At 27.8% G+C, this 26431-nt stretch overlaps 2 protein-coding genes across 10 annotated transcripts; both read left to right on the top strand.

Moving 5' to 3' along the window:
• Window positions 1-611: 611 nt before the first annotated feature.
• LOC124498701 (uncharacterized) lies at window positions 612-6859 on the top strand. Of its 3 annotated transcripts, none has more exons than XM_075731498.1 (4): window positions 612-950; window positions 2207-3034; window positions 3101-4793; window positions 4882-6859. In XM_075731498.1, the coding sequence occupies exons 2-4, from the start codon at window positions 2321-2323 to the stop codon at window positions 6690-6692; spliced, it is 4218 nt and encodes a 1405-aa protein (XP_075587613.1). In that variant the 5' UTR covers window positions 612-950; window positions 2207-2320; the 3' UTR covers window positions 6693-6859. The 3 variants fall into 3 exon arrangements, with proteins under 3 accessions (XP_075587613.1, XP_075587612.1, XP_075587611.1); XM_075731497.1 differs by lacking the exon at window positions 612-950 and adding an exon at window positions 1043-1465; XM_075731496.1 differs by lacking the exon at window positions 612-950 and having other exon boundaries at window positions 1448-3034.
• A 4823-nt stretch (window positions 6860-11682) lies between these two features.
• Window positions 11683-24637, top strand: LOC124498715 (neuropeptide CCHamide-1 receptor). 7 transcript variants are annotated; one of them, XM_075731228.1, is made up of 4 exons: window positions 13787-14725; window positions 21396-23044; window positions 23131-23394; window positions 24322-24637. In XM_075731228.1, the coding sequence occupies exons 2-4, from the start codon at window positions 21770-21772 to the stop codon at window positions 24412-24414; spliced, it is 1632 nt and encodes a 543-aa protein (XP_075587343.1). In that variant the 5' UTR covers window positions 13787-14725; window positions 21396-21769; the 3' UTR covers window positions 24415-24637. The 7 variants fall into 7 exon arrangements, with proteins under 7 accessions (XP_075587345.1, XP_075587343.1, XP_075587341.1 ...); XM_075731226.1 differs by having other exon boundaries at window positions 21233-23044; XM_075731227.1 differs by having other exon boundaries at window positions 21136-23044.
• The last annotated feature ends 1794 nt before the right edge of the window (window positions 24638-26431 follow it).

Genomic DNA, 26431 nt, shown 5'->3' with positions numbered 1-26431 from the left:
AACAACCACAACAACATCCAAACATCGAAATCGACCATAAATTTTTAAATTTATAAAGCAAATAACGCGAAAACAATTAATTTTCGTTTTTTGTACTTTTTTTTGTTGGGTTTTTTTTCTTTTTGATTTTATTATTCGTCTCTATTTCATGTGTGTGTGTGTGTGTGTGTGGCCGTTACCAGGATACCGATATAGAAACGATCATCAAAACACACCAAAGTAAAGAACTGATCATTCAAATCTGTAATAATAATATGGCCATAGCCAACAACAACAACAACAAACAGAACGAAAACAGAAATATGATCAACAGTGAAAAAAATAACTAACCAACCAACATAAAAAAAAATGTGACAACAAATCATTCAGACAGGAATTCATGATCATTTAGAACACACACATACACACACACACATGGATATCAAGATATGATTTTCAACAACAACATTTCTGGTTCTAGTTTTTCGTCTAACTACTACCTAAAAAAAAAATTTGAGAAAATTTGTTTACATTTTTTGTGTGTGTGTGTGTGTGTATGTCACTCGTTTTCATGTGTACAGTGTATTTGTGTGTTTTTTTTGTGGATTTTTTTTTAACAATCAAAAAAATCAGAAACAAATAAAATAACGATACTGGTGACCGTTAAAATTATCGAAATCATCATCATCCATAACAACAATAATACCTTTTGTTGATTATTATCGTTGGTGATGATCTAGTTTTTTTTTGGTCGTTGTTGAATTTGGATTTCTGGTTTAAGAGAAAAAAAAATTTTGTTTTTTTTTGTCCAAGTAACCACCCAAAGAAAAATTGAATGATTTACAAATTTCTTTTTTTTTTTTTTTTTGATGCTAAAAATCAACTACGACGACGACGACGACTATTGAATCATTGGATGAGTGGAACAAGAGAGTGGTGTAGAACTCTTAAACTCAACACAACATTCTCAGGTTTTTTTTCTAAATTTGCTTTTGAAAGCCTTGAAATCATTATTATTTAGCCACATTGACTTGATTTGAATGACTGACTAACTGACTGACTCATTCTACACTCGTATACACACACCACACACACACACACACACACAAATGATTTGATTGTCGGTCGGACATAATCATCATCATAGAAACCAACCAACCACCACCACCACTTTTGGAAATGTATTTTTTTCATGGTTTGACAAGATAGAACAACAAAATTTTTTGATGATGATGATGAAGAAAATGATGAAAAACGTGTTTTCTTTTCTGTGTACAACAAACTGATCACTTAAAGAAGTATAGTCTGTTGTTGTTGTTGTTGTCTGCTTCTCCAGTATTTCGAAAGTTTTGTGTCTGTGTGTGTGTGTGTGTGGTAGAAGAAAGAAGAAAAATAGCTGAACGACCCATCAAATCGACCAACAGACCTACCGACAAAAATAAAAAAGAAAGAAAGAAAAAATTCATTCATTCAATATATTGAACAAGTGAGTAATAATCAGTAAGAATTTAAGAAACGAAGCAAAATAAATTCATGCGAAAAAAAAATAAAACTCACCATGTTTGTTCAATTTTCGATTGTCCAATGCGTCATTCTTGTGTATTTGAAATGATTTTTGTTTATCATCATTTCATCATTCCTCCATAACTGTGAGCAATTTAAATTTGTGAAATTTTCACGAACAAAAAAAAATTCTCTAGAATCCGAATTTGTTTATCATCAAATCAAATTAAATGTGATATTTATTTAAACAATTTTTTTGTTCAAAATCAAAATCCACGAAAAAATAAACTGTCAACCTCATATCATCATCACAAAATGTTTAACGATGATTTGTAGCAATAAATCACCGACATTCATTACAAAATAAATCATTATCAAATCAATGATGAATAAATTATTGAAATATCACACACACACGGTGACAACTCAAACAACATTTGACATTTAAATGAAATCGAATTGATTCTTTTTTTATCAATCAATCATTTACAACTCATCAAATATAATATTGATGATGATGATGATTAGAACAAATCTTATGTTTTTTTTTTTCTCTCTCTCCATCATCCGCATCAATAAATGATGCAATAAGAAACCACCCAAATTTTTGAATGACTGTCAATCGCCATATCATCATCATCATCATCAATATTGATGCTGTCAGCAAAAAAAAAAAAAATTTCCTAAAAAGTCATTTTGTTCATTCACAATTTTTTTTTCTCAGCCACAATTTTAGTTCATTTTTCACATCATTTGCTTCATTCATTCATTCATTCATATTGAACATTTAATCGTCATTTCCGGTGAAAATTCCTGATCCAGAAACGAATAATAACAAATGAAGAGGAAAAAAAACGGAAATGAAATCCATGTCATATTTGATTGTGAAATATTTATTTTTCTTTTGATTCATTCACCAGTTTTTTTTCATGAGTACAAATCAATAATTTTTAACCACAAAACCAAAACAAAAAAAAAATTTGTTGGCAAAATGAGAGTGAAAAAATTTTTCGATAGTATCCGTAGGTTATCGTCATCATCACCGCCATCAACATTTAATCAACGGCGATTATCGATGGCATCAATACAATCAATGCCATCGATTCGTGTTATACGTGGTGGCTATAACATTGATCTACAAAAAGTGGATTCATCATTCACCAAATTACATAAAGCTGTTTATCTGAATAATGTGGATCGTGTACGTAAACATTTACGCACGATAAATGTGAATTCAGTGGACAATTTTAATCGTACACCGATGCATTATGCAGCATGTAATGGAAATTTGACTATAATTAAACAATTAATGTCAACCGGTGCTAATCTCGATATACAAGATTGTGATGGCCGTACTCCATTGATCAAGGCTGTTGAATGTGGCCATAATGATATCGTACGATTATTGGTCAATGCCGGTGCTAAAGTTGATCTTGCCGATAATGAACATGGTAATACGGCATTACATTATTCATTACTTAATGATAATCTTGATGCAGCCCTTTATATCATTAGTAATGCTATGAATATTGATTATAATAAATGTAATCGAGTAAGTACCAATTTGGTTCTTTTATCCTCGTGCATTCTTTTAAATGTTTTGTTTTCAATTTTCTAGAGAAAAGAAACCTATCTACATTTAGCTGCCAAAGTTAAAAGTCTTTATCGTGTAATTGAACCATTAATTGGTAATGGTATCAATATTGAAGCTATTGATGAATTTGAACGTAATGCAGCACAAATAGCACAAATACATGATAATCGTGATTCATATGCATTAATCACTGCCTATATAAAAGCGAAAAATAGACCTTGTGATGATAATTGTACCTTTGATGAAGATCTCAATTGTGATCCCGGTATGGAAACGGAACAACAACAACAACGACAACGTTTACAACAACGATCATTATCATCAAATATATCGGATAGATTTTCATTACAATCAATGACGCCATCTTGTAGCCAACAATCAATACATCGATCATCACCAATTAGACCAAATAGTGAAAAATCTAAAAGACCGGATGATGATGATGATGGTGATAAAACAATTGGAACGGAAACAACAATTGATCGTCGATTATTACGTTATCATCGTTATTCTGGTTATTTTGAGAATAAAGATTGGAAATTAAATCAACAGCTACAATTACAATCTATTGATAGTGATCAACAACAACAAGAGAAATCATCATCAATATTAATTAATTCATCATCATCATCGACCCCATTACATAATGTGATGAATAAAATGTCACGATCAAGCTATTATGATGCAAAATTATCAACCTCATCATCATCATCATCTGCGACGGCGTCATTGGCAGCAAAAAAAATTCAACAACGACAATCATTCACAAGTTTAATGATGATAAAATCATTAGATGACGATGATGGTGATGAACATATTTATGGTAATGTTCCGCCACCACCACCGCCACCACCAAGACGATCATCATTAACAAATGGTCGTCATAGTAGTAGTAATAAAAGTAGTAATGATAGTGTCATTATTAATACAATTTTACCGGAAAATCAAATTTCAAATAATAACAACAACAACAACAAGAATAATGCTGCTAATGTAGAATGTAATATATCTGATTTTGATGAAATTCTTGGTGGTGATGAAGAAAATCTCATCATTAACCATGATATAGTATTAACGGTGAATCATGAACAACGACAATTGTCACAAAAATTCGATACAAATGCAGTTTTTGTCACCAGTGATGGTGATCAAGATGATGCTAATGATGACAATGGAAAACAACAACAAGAACAACAACATGAACATGATGATGGAAATCGTATTTATGAATGTATAAATCATGATGATTACATAGAATCATCATTGAATGAAGCCATATCAAATATTGAAAAAATTTGTCATAATAATAATAATGATAATGTTGATGGCAATCATTCTAATGATCATGGTGTTGATTATAATCTGTCCAATTCATCATCATCGCCCACACGGATAAACAATAATGTTGTCATTTGTGATGATCGTAATAATGGTCATGAACAGAATATTCCAAAATTAACGAACACAGTGGACCGGAATTCCACTATTATTGATGATGAAATGATGAAATCTAATACAAAAATATCAAATTTCACTGATACAACGGATCCTATTTTATTATTAGCATCTTCATCGTCATCTTCTTCATCATCATCGTCATCTTCATCAGAATCGAGTGCTGAATCTGATTCCATCCATCGCCGGCAACAAAAACAACGACAGCGATTGAAAAAATCTGTAAAAAAATCGAATGAACAAAAACAGAAACTAAAATTAGGTATTCAATTTTCACTGATCATTAGAATTTTGTTTTTCAATTGATTTTTTTTTTATTCTTTACTTTTTTTTGTGGAATTTTTTTATAGATAAAATTCTGATCAATCAAGTATCATCTGTCAATAGCAGCAGTACAAATAATAATAATAACAATGAGAATGCAACCAATGCTGAACATTATTTATATCAAGAATCATCAATAGATAAACGACAACGACGAAATTCTCAGCATCAAAAACGTAGTACAAGTTTGATGAACCCGAATGATAATAATAATAGTAAACAATTTACAATGTTACCGAACAATAGCAATAAAAGAACAGTCAATTTACGTCGTAAACAATCAAGTATAAATAATCGTCATTCAATGATATATCGTGCAAGAAAATTTTTTCGTCGATCACCGAATGTAACTACAAATGCTACTACTACTGCGAATGATCATACAAAAAATCATGATAATTACGTAAAAACCAAACATACAAATACTGAAAGACAACTACGACAACAACGACGACAAATGCAGCCTGAAATAATCAATCAAACAATGACAATGATGATGACCAATACAGATGCGGATATTCAAATAAATGATCTCATTCTATCATCATCTATGAATGATATTGATGATGAAAATGATAATAAGGAAATCATCAATTGGAATAATAATCGTCATCATCATGAATTACGTTATAATCGTTTAATGAAATCATTAAAAACAATATTAGCTGATGAATGGAATTGTTCATCATTCAAAGATCATGCTAATAATTGCGATAATAGTAGTAGTAGTGATAATGAAGAATCAGCATTGATTCTATGTATAAATCGTATATTGAATGAAAATCGACGTAATCGTATTGAATTGAATGACAAAAATAAGGAAATCATATTATTACGTCGTGATTCATTACAGCTACATAATCAGATTCAAAATGTATGTAAATATTTTGATAATCTTGAATATAAGCTTGAAGAAACTATACAAGAACGTCATAATAATAATAATAATGATGATGATGATGATGATAATGCAAAATTGATGAGGAATTTAAATAATAAATCCGGAATCGATACAAATAAATTAATAATGATGATGATGACGGCAACGGCAACAGCAACAGCGACGACAATGGATTCATCATCAACATCATCATCACCAATTACAAATCGATTAGCTGAATTGATTAAAAAATTTGATCAAAATTTGTTATCATTCAATATGATTAGTAAAAAACGTATGTTACAAGTTGATGAAGAAATCCGACAACATCAAAATCAAATTCAATTTCTTATGGATGAGATTGCAACATTGAAATATTCATCATCATCACCGCCAATCACAGCTCAATTTGTGTATCCAATTGTTGATGCCAATATCGATGATGGTGAATTAAAATCACAATCACTTTTGAAACAGATGAATCATCAAATTCATGTGGAACAACAACAACAGCAACAGCAACAACAACAACATTGTGAATCAAAAGAATTGCATGAACAGCAAAAACAATCCAAAAAAATGGATTCTATATCAACCGAATCGATAGAAATCAAATGTAAATTACGACGAAAAAAAAGTTTTTCACTGGGTAATCTTGTTATCGATAATGATTCAGATGATTATAATAATGGCGGTGTCGGTAGTTATAATAATAAAATGGAAAATGATCAACAACAGCAACAATATGGTAGTGTTGAATGGCTCAAATCTATTGAATCATCGCAGTATTGTACATCACCAAGACCAAGACGGCGAAAATCGACCGGTAATGGCTATATTGTTGAATTATCACCAACCACCGATGCAAATCTTCATTATTATGATTCATTTTCACACAAATCAAAATATTTTCAACAAAAAATTCTAGAATTACGAAAACAATTGGTTATCAATTAATTTATTCGTTGATTGATTGATTATTGTCCGTCCAATATTTTGCATTATTTTTTTTATACACACACACACACACACACACACACAGTGAAAAAATGTCCATATTTTGTTACCGATTTCGGATATTTGAAACCAGAATTATAAATTTAAAAAAAACTTAATTAATCAAACTTTCTCTTATATGTTTATTTGATTTGTCAAATGAGTTGGATAATCGATGGATCGAGATATTCTTTTGTTGTTCCATGACGTTTGAAAATGATGAAACATTAATGTTTGGTTATTGTTAGCGTTTCCGTGGCCGGGATTTCTGTGAATTCACCGGAAATAACTGGAAAAGTTTGTTCACTTTTTATTTCATAAGCTCCATCGATCGCAAATTATATGTTTTCTATTTCTTTTTTCGGTTTGGTTCAATCATCAGGAATTGCGTTTTTTTTCAATCTATTTTTGATTTCAATCTGTATGCAAAGTATTCATATTCTAAATGAAGAGAGAGAGAGAGAAAGAAAAAAAACCCATCTAAATTTATTTATTGTGTGTGTGTGTGTGTATCGTATGTGTTCATGGCATATAATGCATACATCCTGTATTATTACTTTTTGCAACAAGAAGCAAAAAGTTTTGTTTCATTTCTATTTTGGTTCATAATATTCACATTTCATCATCATCATAGTCTATATATGTGTTTTATTATGTGTATGGAATCGAAGAAAACAAAAACAAAAAAAAATAACCATCAAAATAGAAAGAAATCAGAAAATAAAACCAATCAATTGGAATAATTCTATTATTAAATCAAATATGGTATACAACAGAATTTGTTGTTGTTGTTGTGGTCTACATTCATATATGCTTGGTCATCAAATGATTTTGACATCATTTCATTATTTTAGATATTGATATTGTTATGTTGTAACAAACTTTTTAACGTAATCATTCAATTTATTAGTCAATTTAGTCTTTTTTTTTCTTTTTCTCTGTCGTTTATTGATGCTTATGTGGTTCATTTCAAATTGTAAACACACACACACACACACAAACAAACACTTAATAGCCAGATTTTTTTTTCTATTTAGGTTTAGTGTTTTTCCTTCATTCTTCAAATTAATCTAGGTCATTGAATCCTATGGATTCGTGGTTGTTGTTGTTATTATTCTTGTCCTCCGGTTATTACTTATAGTGTGCATGTGATGAATTTTATATGTAAAATTGTAAAAAAAAAGAGGCCAAATCAACAGTGTCAAACAATTTTTTTGGGTTTTGTTTTGTTTTGTATTTGTTTTTGGAAAACACGAATACATTAATTATATAAATTGTAAAAACTAGTTTCAGATTCTTCAACATTCGAACAATATATATATATATATACATTTATGATACTTGAATGAAAATTGAAAATCAACATTCAATTTTTGTGGTTTTTGTATCTGATTTGTCTTTTATTGATCATCGTTTCTCACTATTTAGCATTTATCTAATAATCATAAATGAATGAAATAGAAAATTGAATCCTAAATTCTTTTGAATAGAATCATTCAGCTATTTTTATTTTCTTCTAAATATAATAAATATTGTTGTTGTGTTGTAACTTGGAAAAACGAAAATATTCATGTTCAATAATAAAACTAATTCTGTGTGCACATCATCATCAACAAGAATTGGTCACATTCTTACATTTCCATTTATTTATTGATACTTTTGTGTTTGTTTCCCGTTTTTTTTTGTTCAGAATAACAGAATTACAATTATTGTTGTTACAAATATAGGAATCTTTTAGTTGATTTGTTAAGTGTGTGTGTGTATGCGTTCGATTTGATTATCTTTTCTCTTAATGTCTTTGTTTGCATTCGTGATTCTTGATGATGATAAATCTTGTTATTTTCACTCAAAAAAAATCTTATAGATTTATTACGAAAGAAGAAAAAGAAAAATATTTTCTCAATAAAGTCGATCAGAATAAAAAAAAACAAAGATCGATCGATGAAGGTTGAGTACATATACGATATAAGGCAAAACATTAAATTGACTTTCATTATTGGTAGAAATATTTTCTCTCTCTCTATACATATACAAATGAGTAAAAAAGTGTTGATTCATCGGTCATCTGACTGTAGAGCAAGTATCAACGATGACTAATGTTAAACACGTATATAAATCACAAATTAGATGTTGTATCAATCCGTTGAAAGTTGGAAAAAAAGTTTTTTTTTATTCTGTAAACAAAATAGCAAACAATGTTGAAAAAAACCCGGAATAAAACGATACGATGATAATTTGTCAGCATCGTCAGCAGCAGCAGCAACGGCAGAAAAAAACAAATATTGAAAGAGAAAAAATAAACAAATTGAAAAAAAAACAAAATTTCCTAATTAGTCTACCGGGATTATTGAATATCACCATCATAATTATCGATGACCATCATATGAACAAATTGATGAACATGGTGAAATTTGATAGAAAAAAAACCAAAGAAAAGAAAAGCAAAATTTAAACTTTTGATGAAATTCAAAGTTATCCAAAAAAAACAACAACAAGAACCATCGTTTGATATTTATGAATTTTTTGTTTGTTGTTTTTTTTTTTTTTTTTGCTAATTCAACTAGAGGAAACGAATAAAAATAAACAATGAAATTTAATTTGAAAAAAAATTAATTTGGTGTTGATGATGAGCAACAAAAACCGAAAAAAATTGCACAAACAAATTGCAATTGCAACATAGTGTGTAGATTTGACAAAAAAAAATTTATTTTGTTTGTTTGTTTGTTTTTGTTTCTTTTTTGCTGATTATTTTTGGCCATCAATTGATAATCAGTAATTTTTTTTTTTTTGGCCATGAAATTCATCTAAGAGGCATTTCCAATCATCTATCTATTTGTTCATTTCCAATGAAAAGAATGAAAATGAAATATGATTAAAAAATTGAACGAAAAAAAAACAATATTAATGATGATGATTTCAACTTCCGGATTATAAACAGAATGAATTCATTTTTATCGTACAGATGCTCCGGATGTTTGGAAAAAAACGTAATCAATAAATTATGAACAATAACGAATGAACGAAAACAAAAATGGCAGAAATCAAAATAAACATTACCAATAACATGAGAAATATATTTCATTAACATAAAAATCCTATTGATTAACACCATTATGAGAAGAGATAATGGAAAGGAAAGGATGAATTTTTTTTTTTCCTCAGTGTGAACTTGATGATTTCAAGAAAATAAATCCTGCAGCTAAATTTTTCATGTTTTTTTTTATTAATAAAAAAAATTTCAAAGAATTTTATCATTTTTTAATCTTTATGCAGATTAATATGAGAGAAAGAGAAAAAAATAATCGTGTATATCTATATAATACACAAGCCAGAAAAATGAATGAATAAATAAAAAAAAAAATAAAACAGTAGAAAAAAGCAGCAAATACAATACACACACACACACACACACACCGACAGACGAACATCAGAATATAGAATTTCTATTTGACAGAATCTAATCGACTAAAACTAGAATGAAAAAAAGAAAAATGAAGAAAAACGAATCACAGAATCGAATCTTCAACACCAAGAGAGAAACATAGAAAGAAAACAAGATGATGATGATGATGATGATGGTAGACAAAGTCAAACACCACCATAACCGACAACAACGACAATACAAGTCATCAAATAAAACACACACACAATCAAACACATGTGCACATGGAGAGAGTTTATAGGAGACTGAGAAAAAAAAACCAAGTTACTTTCAATCATTTTTATTCATTCAACGTGAATCAACTATAAAGTGATGATCATCAACATCATGATAATTTTTATATCAATTGTGAATTTTCATCACCATGCATACACGTATTTAACATAAATTTTTTTTTTTTTTTTTGAACAGAATGAACAAAAAAAATTCCACAGTTTTAATCATTCACATTCGTTGTTGTTGCTGAAACAATTTTTTTTTTGCAAAATTAATTTTTTCCAATTGTAATTGTAATTGTCCCAGTAACATTATCATTAGTATCATTAGATTTTTTTTCCCACTTTCTCTGAATCCAGTTTCATTTATATTTAATTTAAAACAACATGGAATGAACAGAAAAAAAAAATTTTTTTTCTCACTGTTTTTGTCGTCGTCGACCACACGACTACTACGACGTCGACGACGATGGAATTATGTTGATGAATTTTTAGAGATTGATTTTTTCTTCACTTTTATCATTCGCATCATCAAAATTTATGACTAAATCTAATGAGTTACATTTCATAAATAATTCCTATATATCCATGAATAAATCTAATGTTTTGATGGCCATGATCATGGATTGATGATGATGATGATGATGGGATTGTGACCACCAAAAACATTATTAATATCATTTTTATCATCATCAAACAGATTCGACAAAAAAAAATTCCTGATAATTTTCAATTTTGTGTGTGCGTGTTTGTTTGCAATCGAAATCGGTAAGTAATGATGAAAAATTTTCACTTAGATTCCTCTAATAATTCTTTTTATTATTTCAATGGAAATTGTGAAATTTTTATTTTTTTTTATTTTCTTCACATTTGTTTCATATGTTTTCCAATTATTCTGGCTAAATTGTTGCACTAACTTTCGTCAGAAAATAAAATATTAAAAAAAACGAATGAGAAAACAACACACACACACACACACAATTCAAGTTCAAGAAATGAATTTTTTCAAAATCCAATGTTCTTGATAATAATGATAATTTGAAATTTGAACAGGAAAAAAAACAAACAGGCAATTATTTTACAATTTTTTTTTGTTATGTTTTCATTTTTTCAAAATAAACAACAACAACAACAGCAACGAAAAACATTCATGGGAAAAGTATTTAATTTTCATTGTATCGAGCATGCGTAGTAACCAGTGAGAATTATCAATATTTTGTTTCATATATTTATTATATTATCATCATTATTGAATGAACGAATGATTCATTGGAAGAGAAATGATAAAAAAAAATTGTCGTCATTGTCGATGATGATGATTGTGGATCCGTCATTTCCATTATTTGTCACATTGTGAATCCATTGTATAATACGTATTGAAATATATAAAAAAAAATTTAAAAGTAGTGTTTTTTTTGAAACATTAATTCATTTTTTTGTCTTGTTTTGTGTTTAAATTCAATGAATAAATGTGTAATGTTTAATCATCATCGTAGTTGTTGTTATTATCGACGTTAGAAAAACAAGAACAAAATCGATTCTTATTGAAGCAAAAAAAAATGATGATGATGATGATTACGATTTATGGCAGCAAAAACTTGACAGTAAGCAAGCAACTATGACGACAACTTGAAAATTCAAAAACAGGAATTTTCACCGATTCTTAAAAACTTGTTGTTTTTAATTTGCTTCTACCACTGTTACTACAAAACTTGTTGTTGAAAATTTGTGAAACAAAAAAAAAATTTTTTTTTTATTGATTTTCTAAACATCATCACATGGTTTCTGTCTGCCGAAAGATTTATGTGATACATATTTGCGATCTTTTTTTTTACCATCATTCGATCAATCGATCGATTGTAATTGATTATATCTGTGAGTTATAGTCTACAAATTCATTCAATGTAATATTAAAATTTTTCTATTCTTTTGATTGAAAAATTGTTTGTGTTTCTTTTCAATGTATTTTCTGATCCCGGATTCTTGTTTGTTTTTTGTTTTTGTTTTGTGTTGAATGAAAAAAAAAACATTTCAAGAATCATGAAATAGAAATAGAAAATACACCGTCTTCTATATCATTATTTTTTCGTTTCATTTCAATTTATTATTAGATTGATCATTAAATCAATCAATTTGGTTTTTATTGATTAATTGATTAATAGTTTTGCGAAGAAAAAAAATCTAAATGAATCAATTCATGTGAAACGAACAGGAAAAAAATATTTATATATATATTGCTGTAACAGTGACAAAAGTGAAATAGACAAAAATAACCCACCCCATCATCATCATCATTATTATCATCGATCAACGGGTTTTTTTTCTAATTTTTGTCGTTGTCCGTGAATTGTGCATAGGAAAATTCATTCAAGCATTGCAAAATGATACTAATGAAAAACAAAATAACCATCTTTCCATAAGAATAAAATTCATTAATAATTTTAGCACCGGTTTTTTTTTGGCCATGTTTTCATGTGATTTTTTTTCTTCTTCTCATTGGAATGGAGTCAAAAAAAAATCATTGACAAAAATTTATAATCATTAATCAAATGAAAAAAAATTGATGATAAACACAAACACACACACACACAGTGAATGAATATAATTATAAATTTACTTGTTCAATTTTCATCCAACTCTTGGCTTGGCTTAGCTTGGCTTGGCTTGGCTTGGCTTGTTTTCGTGTGTGTATTTGTAGATGAATTTAATTCTTTCACATAAATACAAACACACACACACAGACAAAACTTTGAATGTTTTTTTCAATCAAATAATAGTGAAAAAAAATATTCATTTTCATATTTCAGGATTCTTTTGCTTGAAATATAATGTGTGTTCAGGTGGGCATGTGTTTTTATTATGTATATCAGTTATCGACCATCATCATCGATCCATCGATTAATTATCGATTAATAATAATGATAATGATGATTATGATAATCAATCAATTTACCAATGTTTATTCTATTTGATTATAAATTTTTTTTTCTTCTTCATAAGCACTTTTTATCCATTCCACACTCACACACACAGACACACGAACACCGAGTGCTAAATAATCGAAAATTTTATTACTTGTACATGGAATTTTTTCTTCTTCTTCGTCTCGTTCTTCATCTTAAATTTCAAAATAATAAAGAGTAAAATGGAAATAAAATACAAATGCCCGTAAGCAAGCATATTTATTATCAGTTAGAATTAAAAAAAAAATGATTTGGCCGATGTAAAAAAAAGGATGCAAAAACCAACAAACACACACACACACACATAAAAAAGAGGAGGCAACCTGTTCACCTTGTTGTTCATCACCATCAATAAGTGATGGTGGTGTTTGAGAAACCGAAAATTCTTTTTTTCTGCTTCATAAATTTTTCGTTTACCTCGTTTACACACACACACACACGCACACTTTGTTTTTGATTTGATTCGTTTCAATTCGATTATCGAATTTCAATTCAAAACGAAGAGTTGCAATCCAAATGTTTTTTATATGTGTATTACCTGTGGATTTTTTTTAATTATAAAAAAAATCATGTCGCTATCGATTTTCCATTTCAATTCTTATACAGCTTCATTTGGTCACATACTATGAATCATATGATTGATTTGCAGTTGTTGTTGTTGTTATTGTTGATTGGCAATCACAAATCATCAATGATGATGAAAACAGTGAAGTTTTTTTATTTTGATGATTTTATCAATTCATCTCGATAATTTAATAGTGTCTTATTTTCTGTGAACAATACCAATAACATCATTATTGACTATCGATATCGATCGATTTTTCTGTTTTCTCCATCCGTGCGTGTGCAATGTGTGTGTGTGTGTGTGTGTCAAAGATTAAATCAACAAATTTTTTTTGAATGTGAAATTTTTTCCTTTTTTTAAATCAATTTATTCATCTACAATTCGACTGTATTCATTAAAATTCTATTCATCAGATTTCTTCTTCTGAGAAAAAAGAAACAATTGAAATTCCTAGACAAAAATTTGTAAATAGATGAAAAAAAGTGAGAAAAGACAAAACTAGTTAGAATTTTGATATGATAATGTTCTAGTGAATGAAATAGAAATTCCAATCACCGTCATCATACAAGACCACCCGTGAACACTGAAGAAACCGAAAATATTAGAATTTAGAATCAAAAGAATTTCTACATGATTTTTGCCCCTAACTATGCGCTCGTTTCAAATTGAATTAAATCGTTTTTGATTCTAGAATTCATTGTCAAAATACTTTCACTAGAATTTTATTGAATATTTTCATCAAGAATTGTATATTTTTATACAAATACAAACAAATGAACAAACCGAAGACCGATAATATAATTTTCAAAGTAAGCAAATTTTGTACGTGTTATTCATTTTAATTAGAATTTTTCTTTTACTTTACATTGTCTGATGATTGTTATTATCATTATTGCATGTTTATCGATACAAATCAGATGTTGTTGTTGTTGTTGTTGATATTTGAAAAAAATTTGAATGGAATATAAAGATAAATACTTTACATATAATCATTCAAATCGTATGAAAAAATTTTTGTTTTCAGTTTTTTTTCTAGTATTTGTTTGTGTTGAATATTTAATACCAAATTAAAAATCCGTTATTATACAAAAGTTGATCAAGTATCGTTATTTTTATGTTTTTTTTTTGCTGGTAAATAAAACATGACAATGAGAATGGCTGATGGTGACACAATAGAATTTTCATTGTTGTTGTTTTTTTGCACTCACATGTTGAGACTAAAAAATATTCAGATAAACAACATCATATCATCATCACATCATACACATGTACCGAGGACAATACTATTAGTTACGGTAAATATAATGATTCGATTAAATATTTACAATGTTTTTTTTTCTGGAATTCTATGAATAGAAATGAATACTATGTTCATTCAATTTGGCCACTATTTTTTTTTGTCTGTTTGCCTGTGTGTCTGATTCGATCATTTGTCTTATTGAAATTGACACATTAATAGATGTCCATTGATCGTTGTCTATTTTAATGTTCCAATGTTCAAATGATGAAGATCAATCATCAACAACATCATGATACAGTAGTGCAGAAATGCAGCCGTTTTGTGTTTTGGAATAAATTACACACAATTATTTTGATTATCGTTAGAATCAGCATAAAAACAGAGCAAATGCCGCAAAAATCTCTTGTGTATTATAAAACAAGATTGAATGCAATTTATTCTGCATTTTGTTTACCATTCGATAGTATAACCTTGTTATTAGTATGTTTGGGTGGCCATGTTTTCCATAATAAATTAAATGATAATTATAATGATTAAAATAACACAAGCAAGAAAGAAGGAAGAAAAAATTCTGATTTTCTCTCTTAAAATACAATTTTGATTTTGATTACATTTGTAGTATTCTCATTTTATCATAAAAATACAAAAAACTGGTCATCATCATCATCATATTAATAGATTAACACTTCAACACCTAGGTTTATTTTTATTTATATATCAATTGAAACCAATCGTGTGGTAGTCAAGATGTTAAGTTGTTTTTTTTTATTCTCGGTCATTTTTATTATTATGGCTCATGCGTCTATCTAAAAAGATGACTTTCATCAACACATGCATCACAATCATCATCATCATGATGGTGATGATCCCATAATCAATCCATAAAGCATAATGATTGGTGGTAATTTGTGTGGATACGTTGATTTGTTACAATAAGTTTCAATGTGTTGTGTTTATATGGAATAATTTTTCTTCATCTTTATATTCCATACAAATGTAAGTAAAAAAGAGAGAGAGAGATCGAAGAGAGAAAAATTGAACAAATTGCCAATTAATTTTATCATATTAACAAACAAACAAACGAAAAACAATAATGATGATGATGCCGATAATGAAAAGTGATTTATTCAATTACACACGCACAAATGTGATGGAATCTTGAAGTAATACAATAGTTTAATTATTAATTTTCTTTTTATATTCATCTTGTTTGTTGTTCATTTTTTTGGTGTTATTTTCAATGAATGAGTTTGAAAACGGAATCTGTCTTGTGAAACCAATCATCAAAAACAAAAAGAAAAAAATCGAGATTTGTTATTGGCAAATCCTTCGGAATTTCAATTTCGGATCATCACCACCATCATTTGATGAATGAAACAATCTTAGTTTACATGAAAATGTTTTGTATTGAAATTCAATCAGTCAATTGATTGATTTTGTTTCTCAATATCATCATTGATGAATCAATGAATTGAATTAATTTTGCTAAACTCAATATGATCAATTTTTACCATTTTTAAATGATATTTTTCTTAAGAATTTTCCTACGAGTAATTGATTCTGAGTTAGATTGAAAAAAAACGAAAAATTTTTCTATAAAAATTGAATTAGAATAATAATAATTCTATAAATATCAACTAAAAAAAAAAATATAACCAATGACAAAAATATTTAAATTCTCTGGAATATTTTAAAGAAAAAAAAATTCTCAGAATTTTTTTTCAAACCATTATTGCTCGGATTCAAATTCAATGTTCATTTTTTTGTGTAGGTGTGTGCGTTTTTAAAAAAAAAAAATGAATCAAAAAGGCAAATATTGTAAAAAAAATTGTCGTCATCATCATCCCATCAATTTAATCAATGTTTTTTTTTTTTGATTCATTCAAGTACATTTTTATTGAAAAAAAAAATGAAATTTGAAAAATATCCAAATAGAATTTTCGTTCGTTTTAGCCAATTTCATTGGAATTCAATCATTCATGTATATATTCTTTATAGATAATAAATTTTCAACGGATAAGATGACGATGTTAATGATGATAATTGTGGCCTGAAGCAACATTTTTACATTTTTTTCCTATTTTGTTCCATCATCATCATCATCATTAACGACCCCTTATAGCCGGTTGCAAAAAAAAAACAAAAAACAAAAAAAAATTCAATTCAAAATTAATTATTAGGATTAAGATTTGAATTTGAAGGTCATGATGATGATTGTTATTAAATGTTTGTAATGTTTATTATAATCAAAAATTTTTCTTTCTCTCTATAAATTTAATTGATTTACGTAAAACAACAAAAACAACAACAACAACAACGAAAACGACGTTTTGCATAAATCAAAATGTCAAATGTATGAATAATTTGTTGTTGTTGTTATTGTCGTTGAATAGAAATTTGAAATAATCAGCTTCATTCATTTTCATGAAAATTTTTTTTTAATTATAAAAAAATTCTGGATTTACAAATAATAGAGAAAAATCGAACCGGATGAATGTGTATTCACATCATAAATGTTGTCATGTGTTTTTTTTCCTGGGAAAATCCAAGCTGATTTTTTTTACTGTTAAATGTTAAGTTTATCGAATATAAAATTATGAAATCAAACAAATTTGATAATGAATTTGAATTTTTCTCTCCATTCAACATGATTGCGAAAGTGTTTTTCTCTTTCATTCAATATGACATTATTACCTTCATTTAACAAATCTAATGATATTTTTAATTGTTTTTTTTTTCGTATTCTCATCAAATTATCGATCGTTCAATTTCATCATCATGATCATCATATGAAAATTGGGATCGATATACATAGATCCAAAACAGACAAAAATAGTTTATACTTGAAAAAAAATGTTGACAAAAACATTATCATCATATAAAAAAAATGAAAATAAAAATATCCACTTCATATGATGACATATTCATTCATCCATTATTTATATCATGTCAATAAATGGGCGTTTGTTTGTCTATTTTTCTTAATTATGGCCATTTTTGCCATTTCTGCAAAAAAAATAACTCCTCATCAAACCACCAGTATATATGGCAATTATTTATCGTCAACAACAATTGACGATTACACGAATTATTCTGATTCAAATTTTTTTTCCCCACTGTACACAATTCTTGTTTCTATGTACTGATTATCACAGAATGATGATGATTTAGTTTAGTTTCAAATGTGTGAAATTTCAATTTAATTTCATTGCGTGTGTTTGTGTGTGTGTGTGTGTGTGTTGATTTGTTTTTTTCTCTTGATTTTTTTGTGATTGAGTAAATTTTCGAGATTGAAAACAAAATAATAAAATAAATATTTTTCAATTCAATTTCATTTTGTGTGCCTGATATCTGATTCTTTGTTGTTTGTTGTTTTCATTGTTTGTGTTTGATTACGTGAATGTTTGTGTGTTTGAATCTATCCAATTTTTTTTTGATACCATTTTGTACTTGATTCGATGGTAAATATTTTTTTTTCATTTGATTCAAACACATTTTTCATCTCCTAGATTTGTTTTGGTGATAAGTCTATTTTTTTTTTTTTTGATCTCATCCATCCTGCTAAATCAACACCACATTCATTCATTCAGTGCAAATTAATCATTAGAATTGATTGAAAAATTGTTTTTTTTCTTTCTTGTTTGTTACAATGTCAAATTCATTATTTGTCGATCAGAATGTGAATGAGATCAACAAATCAATGTAGGGCACAATGAAAAAAAAAATAATAAGGAACGGATTGTTTGATTCTAAAAAAAAATGTGAAAGAAACATCTCGATGAATGAAAAAAAAGAGAAAAAACGACATTTCAAAGAATGAGGAATTAAATTCCACATCCTGATATCCTATTTCTTCGTTACATTATTTTGGGTGTATTATTCCCAACGGGCATAACAATGAACTGCTAGAATACGCCTACGACACAAAACAATCACGTTTAATTTATTATTTGCCAATTTGACAATTCTGTCATTTGTCATTTTAAGAAAATTGTTAATGTTTGATTGTCGTTGATTGTTATTTTTAGGTTTTTTTTTCTTTTATTTTAATTTCTTCATTATTTTTTTCCATTTTAAATATAGAATAGAAAAAACGATTGACAAGAAAATTTAGGATTTGAAATATAAAGATGATATAAATTGTTGAATAAAAATAATGTCCTCAAGGGGTTAAATTGTAGTTGTTGTAGTTAAATACACAAATAAAAAAAAAGAAGAAGAGAAAAAAATGCTTTGAAATTTGAATTTTTTTTCTTCTTTTTAGAATGTTTTTCTTTTTTTAAATCTCACATTTCTCAAAGAAATATCAATCGTGAATAGAATCGTGAATAAATTCTGATAGGATTGGTTGATACTTAGATTTTTATTCCTTATGGATTGATTGTTATCATTATTATTTGTCTGTTTCTATGCAGAAACCAAGTTTTATGAATTCATCGATGATGGTGATTTAAATATGATAAAACTTTTCAATAATTTAGCCAAACATTTTTCCTTTCAGATGATGTTGATTGTGTGATTGGCTTGATAATTGATTTGAATCAATCTGTCTGTCTTTGTGGATATATGTTTTGTGAATAGGAAGAAACACTATAATTCTCTACAGAATTTTATATTTTCTGACTTTAGACATAGAGAGAGAGAGAGAGAGAAATAAAACTATATATATTCAACAGGAAATCAAATGACAAATAAATATTTCAACACAATTCCAGAATATTCTTTTCCATTTTAATGTTTTCAATTATTGTTTTCTGTTGTTGTTGTTGTCGCAAAAAAAAATTTCACACATCAAAAACATAAACACACATGGAGAACTTTTTATAACAAAAAAAATGTAAAAAAAATGATAAAATGAGTGAGTGAGAAAGATTTCTCATATAAAATACCTTGCGGGTAATTGAATGATTGTTTTTACAAATGAATAGTTTGAGTTTTTTTTTTGAAAAAGAAATTTTATTTTAATTATTTTATTTCCGGAATATATCAAACATACCAGTGTGCCCGATTTTCTCTTCATATAAAACGTTATGCAGAAAAATACATTTATCATTTCTGATATAGGAACTACTATACTTATTAACATAAATAAACAAAACAAAACAAAAAAATTTAAAAAAATGAATTGTGTCTGACGCGCTACACTCAATCACAACACCATTTTACTATTTTGGTTTGTTTGTTTGCCAGTCAAGCAAAAAAAAAAGAAACAAATTCAGTTTCTCGTTAATGGCAATTCAATATGAAGAAAAATAGAACAAAAAAAATGATACATTGTCAGAAAGGTTGAAATTGAAACTTTTTTCCCTTCCCCCCCTCGCTTTAATTCCAAAGAATTGATGAAAACATAGAAAATGATAAATTGTTTTTTTTCTGAGAATAAAAAGAATAAAAAAAAATTATTTTTTCCACTCACTTAACTTACTGTCATTGACAATACAAAAACAGCACTGGAAAAAAAAATTGCGAAAATGAATCATTGGTTTTCGATTCCATGATGATCCAGCATTAAACAAAAATAAAAATAGAAATAGAGTGAGAAAGTGAGAATAGAAATCGTAATAATAATAATAAAATTGATAATCCAAAATTGGTTATCCACCCATTCAGTATTTACGTAAGCATTTTATTTATTTTATTTTTTTTTCGTTGACGAAAAAGAATCGTTGACATTTTCGGGAAATTATCTATTTTTTTTTTAATTTTATCTAGTTTGTTGATTTTATTACCACTGTGTGTATGTGTGTGAGTGTGAAAACACAATCAAGTTCATTCATTTCATTTGTCCTTGCCATTTGTACACAAAGACAAACTTGAAATGGTTATTTTCGCGTATGGTTTGAGAGAACAGAAAAAAAGAAACAAAAATCGATTATTATTATTACCCGAAAAATGTAGAAAATAAAATGAAAAAAAAACGTCAATTGATTGACTGACTTTACCCGAAATGAAATTTAACTTTATCAAATTTATTTTTAGTGCCAAAATCAAATTGATTTTTTATCGGCCAAAAAAAAACTGAAAATTTTGTTTATCGAATCTATTCATCAATTTTTTTTTCATATTTCCGAATAAGAATTTTGCCAGAGTGAACATTGTGTAAGGATGGGCACAAACGAAAAAAGAAGATATGACCCAAATAAAAACTAATCGAGTCTTATCTAACGATTATTTTCTCTCTCCCTCTCTCTCTTTTTCTCAATTCGATCGGCATGCCAAATTTATACATTCTCATACAGCAGAATAAGACAGAATTGGCAGACCAAAATAAAAAAAAAATAATTCATCGAATCTTTATCATCAACAACATCATTATTGTTTCGACATAAGATCCATTTTCAGCATGAATTGAGTGGCCAATTCATTCTGAAATTCTCATTAATTATCCGATTATCAATCGATCTCAATTGGTTTCCAATAATTGAACAACAACAACCAGAAATTTTTTTTTGCTTTCATTTATTTTTTTTCTGGTTGATGAGTGAACAAGTGTGTTGTTATTCTGCGTTGAATTCAATTAAAATTCAATTTGTGTGCATGTGTATGAAATTAATTGCAAAAAAAAAAAAATAAAAAAAAATGAAGCATCCCACATCATCAAATATCAATCAACATGGAGCTTATTAACAATTCATCAGCCATGAACATGATGACAACCTATATAAATACGAATCAATCAACATTTTTACAATCATATCCATCATTATCATCATCTTATCATCACCATCATTATTCCAATTTACATCATAATCATCAACACCATCATCATAATCATAATAATAATAATAATAATAATCCTCATCATCTTGTTAATCATAATCATCTTGAACAACAACGATCATATCCGGATATTGGTTTCAATATGAATAATGATAATAATAATGGAAATAGTATGATGAATAGTTTTCAAAATTTATTCAATGAATGGCAAGATTTATCAACAACAACAACAACAACAGCAACAATAAATTTGAGTGATAATAATAATGGCTTTACCATAAATGTTGATGGTGGCAGTGAAATATTCAATGACAATAATAATAACGTTAATGAAACATTATTATTATCATTAACATCATCAATTCATAATAATGATAGCATTGATTATAACATTGGTGGCGGTAGTGGTGGCGGTGATTATATACCATATGAAAGTCGACCGGAAACATATATAGTGCCCATTATATTTTTCTTTATATTTGTTGTTGGTACCATTGGTAATGGCACAGTAATTTATATATTTTATCAACATAAATCAATGCGTACTGTAGCTAATGTTTATATATTATCATTAGCAATTGGTGATTTAGCCATGATATTAATAACGGTACCATTTGTTAGTACCATTTATACATTTGAATCATGGCCATATGGTTTGGCTGTTTGTAAAATAAGTGAATTTGCACGTGATCTTTCTATTGGTGTTACAGTGTTTACATTGACTAGTTTAAGTGTACAACGGTATACAGCAACCCATCATCCAATACGTTATCTATCACATAAAGGACGTACAACATTAACACAGGCCAATACTTTCATTTGGCTACTTTCAGCATTATTAGCCATACCTGGAGCTTATTATTCATTCATAATGAAAGTGGCCGTTAATGATGAACATACAATAAATGTTTGTTATCCATTTCCATCACAATTAGGCGATTGGTATCCAAAAACAGTTGTGATGATCAAATTTCTTTGCTATTATGCAATACCATTGATTATCATCACAATATTCTATTCATTAATGGCACGTAGTTTAATACGTACAACAGAAAATCCTGTCTGTAATAATGATTCACACCATAAATTATTGAAAAATCGACGAAAAATATCACGCATTGTACTTGGTTTGGTTGTTATATTTGCCATTTGTTTTTTTCCCAATCATGTACGTTTAATTTTTACTTATTCTTTCAATTGATCAAGAAACAATAATCAATTCATATTCTTTTTTTTGTAATTTCCCAAATCTAGGTTTTCATGTTTTGGTATCATTTTAATACAAATTCCAATGAAAATTATAATACATTCTGGCATGTTTGGCGTATAATTGGATTTGTATTATCATTTCTGAATTCCTGCCTAAATCCGATCGTATTATGCTGTATAAGTGGTGTATTTCGTTCACATTTTAAACGTTATATATTTGCCTGTTGTCATTCAAGTCAACAACGATCACGAGAAACAAGTATAACGCCTGGATTCCGTTTGATTAATTCAATCGATCTCAATACTAAAGTATGATCCTAAAAAAACAAAAATACAGAAGCAAAAAGAAATAGAAATGCTCAAAAAAGAAAAAAAAACACAAAGAAACTTTAGAGAATTTTCATTTGTTTTCGTTTTTTTTTTGTTTTCAATTATTATATCAACAACAATTACATACACACGCCCACAAAGAATATTAACTTGTACAACATTAGGAAGATTTGATAAATTCAATTTGTAATTTTAATTTTTTTTTTATTTCTCGTTTCATTTTTTCTATTTCATATCTTTATCTCTCTTTCCATTCGCCATCCCATTATTTTATTTGGCAAATTTTCTTGCTGGCGCTTTATAACCAAAAAAAAAAAAAAAAAAAAAAAAAAAAAAAAAAAAATCATTTTTCGCTTCGCTATTTCTGTTTCTGTTTCTGCCTCTGCTTGGATTGAACATTTTCAAAAAAAACGAACTAACTACTACTATCGCCAACCTAACAACTTGACTTTCTTACTAATTTTCATCATCATTATTTTTTTTTTTCATCCATTCATCACCCACTCACACAATCACACACACACACACACAAAAATAAAATTACAAACACCTTCAACAACAAACCCACATGAATATATATATGATAATTAAATTTGTATTGTAATTTTTCATTTTTTTTTCTCTGGTTCCTGTTGATGAATATAATTAATGAAAAAATTTTTTTTTATTAATCATAATCATCGTTCCATCGTTTTTTTTTTTTGCTGTTGTTGTTCCATTATTACATGATACCACCACCTGTGATATAATATTGATTTTTTTTCTCTGTTTCTGTTTCAATTGTTCCTTTCATTTTACACACACAAATATTATTATTATTATTCTATTTATATGTCATTCATGTAATTGTAATTATCATTCATCAAACTTTGTAAAAAAATTGGTTAAAATTTTCATCTAGGACAGTCAAAGTGGCCATATATTGACCAAAACAACAAGCCTATAATGATACGTATGATGATGAAAAAACGGACGACGGAAATTGTATTGAAAAAATGATCTTTTTTCAACCAAACAACTACAGCAACAATTCATTTATTAAAATTCAATTCTTTTGACATGGTTTTTCATCCATCCAAAAATCTAATGCTTATTCATCATCATCATCATCATCATCAACAATGCATATCACCCAGAATAAAATGATTAAATTAAACAGGCAAACAAACAAACGAAACGAAAAAAAAAATTTCCAATCAAATTCCCATTATGATTATATTCATTTTATTCATATTCATGTCCAACAAAAAAAAAAAAAATAATGATTTTTTCTCCCATTATTCATCATAATAATATTATTATTATCATAATTCATTATCTAAGCAACATGTTTACCTAAATCAATCAATCAATAAATTTCTCGGTCATTTTTCCTCTCTCTCTCTCTCACTCTCGCTCTCTATTTTCACTCTCTTTATTTCATTGAAAATTTGATTCTTTACAATGTGAAAAAAAATAATGAATCAAATTTTTTACACAATGAATCTGTACCCAAAAAAAAATTGAATATTCACACACACACACACACGCACGCATTGCATCACAACACACATTTAGAAACAGCAAGAGGACAAAAAAAAACACTGAATCAACATTCATATCATGGTTGTGTTGTTGCTGTTTATTGGCCATTACAAATTTCTTTTGCTTTGCTTTGAATTTTGAAATTTCACATTTCACTGTTCTATTTAAAACACACACACACACGCACACACATTTGTTACATATTAATTTTTTTGCTTTTCAACCTTCTTTTCATGAACATAATTGAATTTCATTATTTTTTGTTTGTTTGTTTGTCATTGAATGAATGAATGGCCGGAACCATTCGGGAATTTGTTTTGTTTTGGTTTCTTTATTTTTTTTTCTTATCTGTCAGATGACGAAAAAGAAATGATGATAATTTTATATTTTACGTTTGTTTTTGTTGAAAATACAATATTTTTCTCAGGTGTTTTTTTAAAAAAAAAACAACAATGACTGTTAGATGAAGCCATTGATTTTTGTTTTCAAATTTCAAGAATCGATAAATGAAAATAGCCAATTGACAATAACAGCAACATTCTGTCAATAAAAATTTCCACCTTTATATACAATTTATTTTTTTTTTTTTTTGCAAAACAAAACCAATCGAATCGACAAACAAGACAGCATAAATGAAAAAGAGTGAGTGGCTGTATGTAATCGGTTAGTGTTTACAGCGACGACGACAACAACGGTAAAATGTGATAACATTACCCGGTTTTGTTTATTTTTTGTTTGTTTGTCAAAATTCTAAACACACACACACACATGATGATAATGATCATCTCCATACTTGACATCGATTTGGGATTTTAGCAAAATAAAACGAAAAAAATTATCATTCCAAATCCCAGATGATTCCCAATTCGTGATGGATACACACATATGGTTAATAAATCAAAGAAAAAAAAACAGTTCCAGAACTATAATTGCAAGATTAATGATTTAATGATGAACATCTGAATCTAAACAAAAATGAATTTCGGTTCTAGTTGTTCTGGTTGTTGTTGTTTGTCCAATTTGTTCGATTGAGTTGTTATTCAATGTTATATCGTTGTTGTTGATTGTAAAATTATTCCATTCCAAAAGACATTTACTGTTGATGCTATTGAAAGGATTTTTTTTCCTCAATCATTTGAATGGATGGATGAACATGGAATGGAATTTGTTCAAGTTTTTTATTTTAAAAAATTAATCACATGATGATGAAATGAAATACAAAAATTTTGTTTTGCTACGCAATATTTATTGGCCATTTTTTTCCATCTTTTTTCACCAATTCAATCCTCACCAGACATGATGATCATCATGAATTGGCCATAAGGTCGTAATTTTTCTCAATTTATCAAAAATTGAATCGGAATTTTATTTTTTTTTCGTTTCTAGAACAAAAATTCTTTGCTTTTTCATTATTCCATTGGTCTGTTGTTGTGATTTGTCAATCGGTTATCATTTATTTTTATGAACAAAAAAAATCTGATTTCTGGTATTC

This window comes from Dermatophagoides farinae, chromosome 5 (genome assembly GCF_024713945.1).
Source record: "Dermatophagoides farinae isolate YC_2012a chromosome 5, ASM2471394v1, whole genome shotgun sequence".
NCBI lineage: Eukaryota > Metazoa > Arthropoda > Arachnida > Sarcoptiformes > Pyroglyphidae > Dermatophagoides > Dermatophagoides farinae.
The sequence above is the reverse complement of the archived record's forward strand: the minus strand, read 5'-3'. Positions and strand labels throughout refer to the sequence as shown.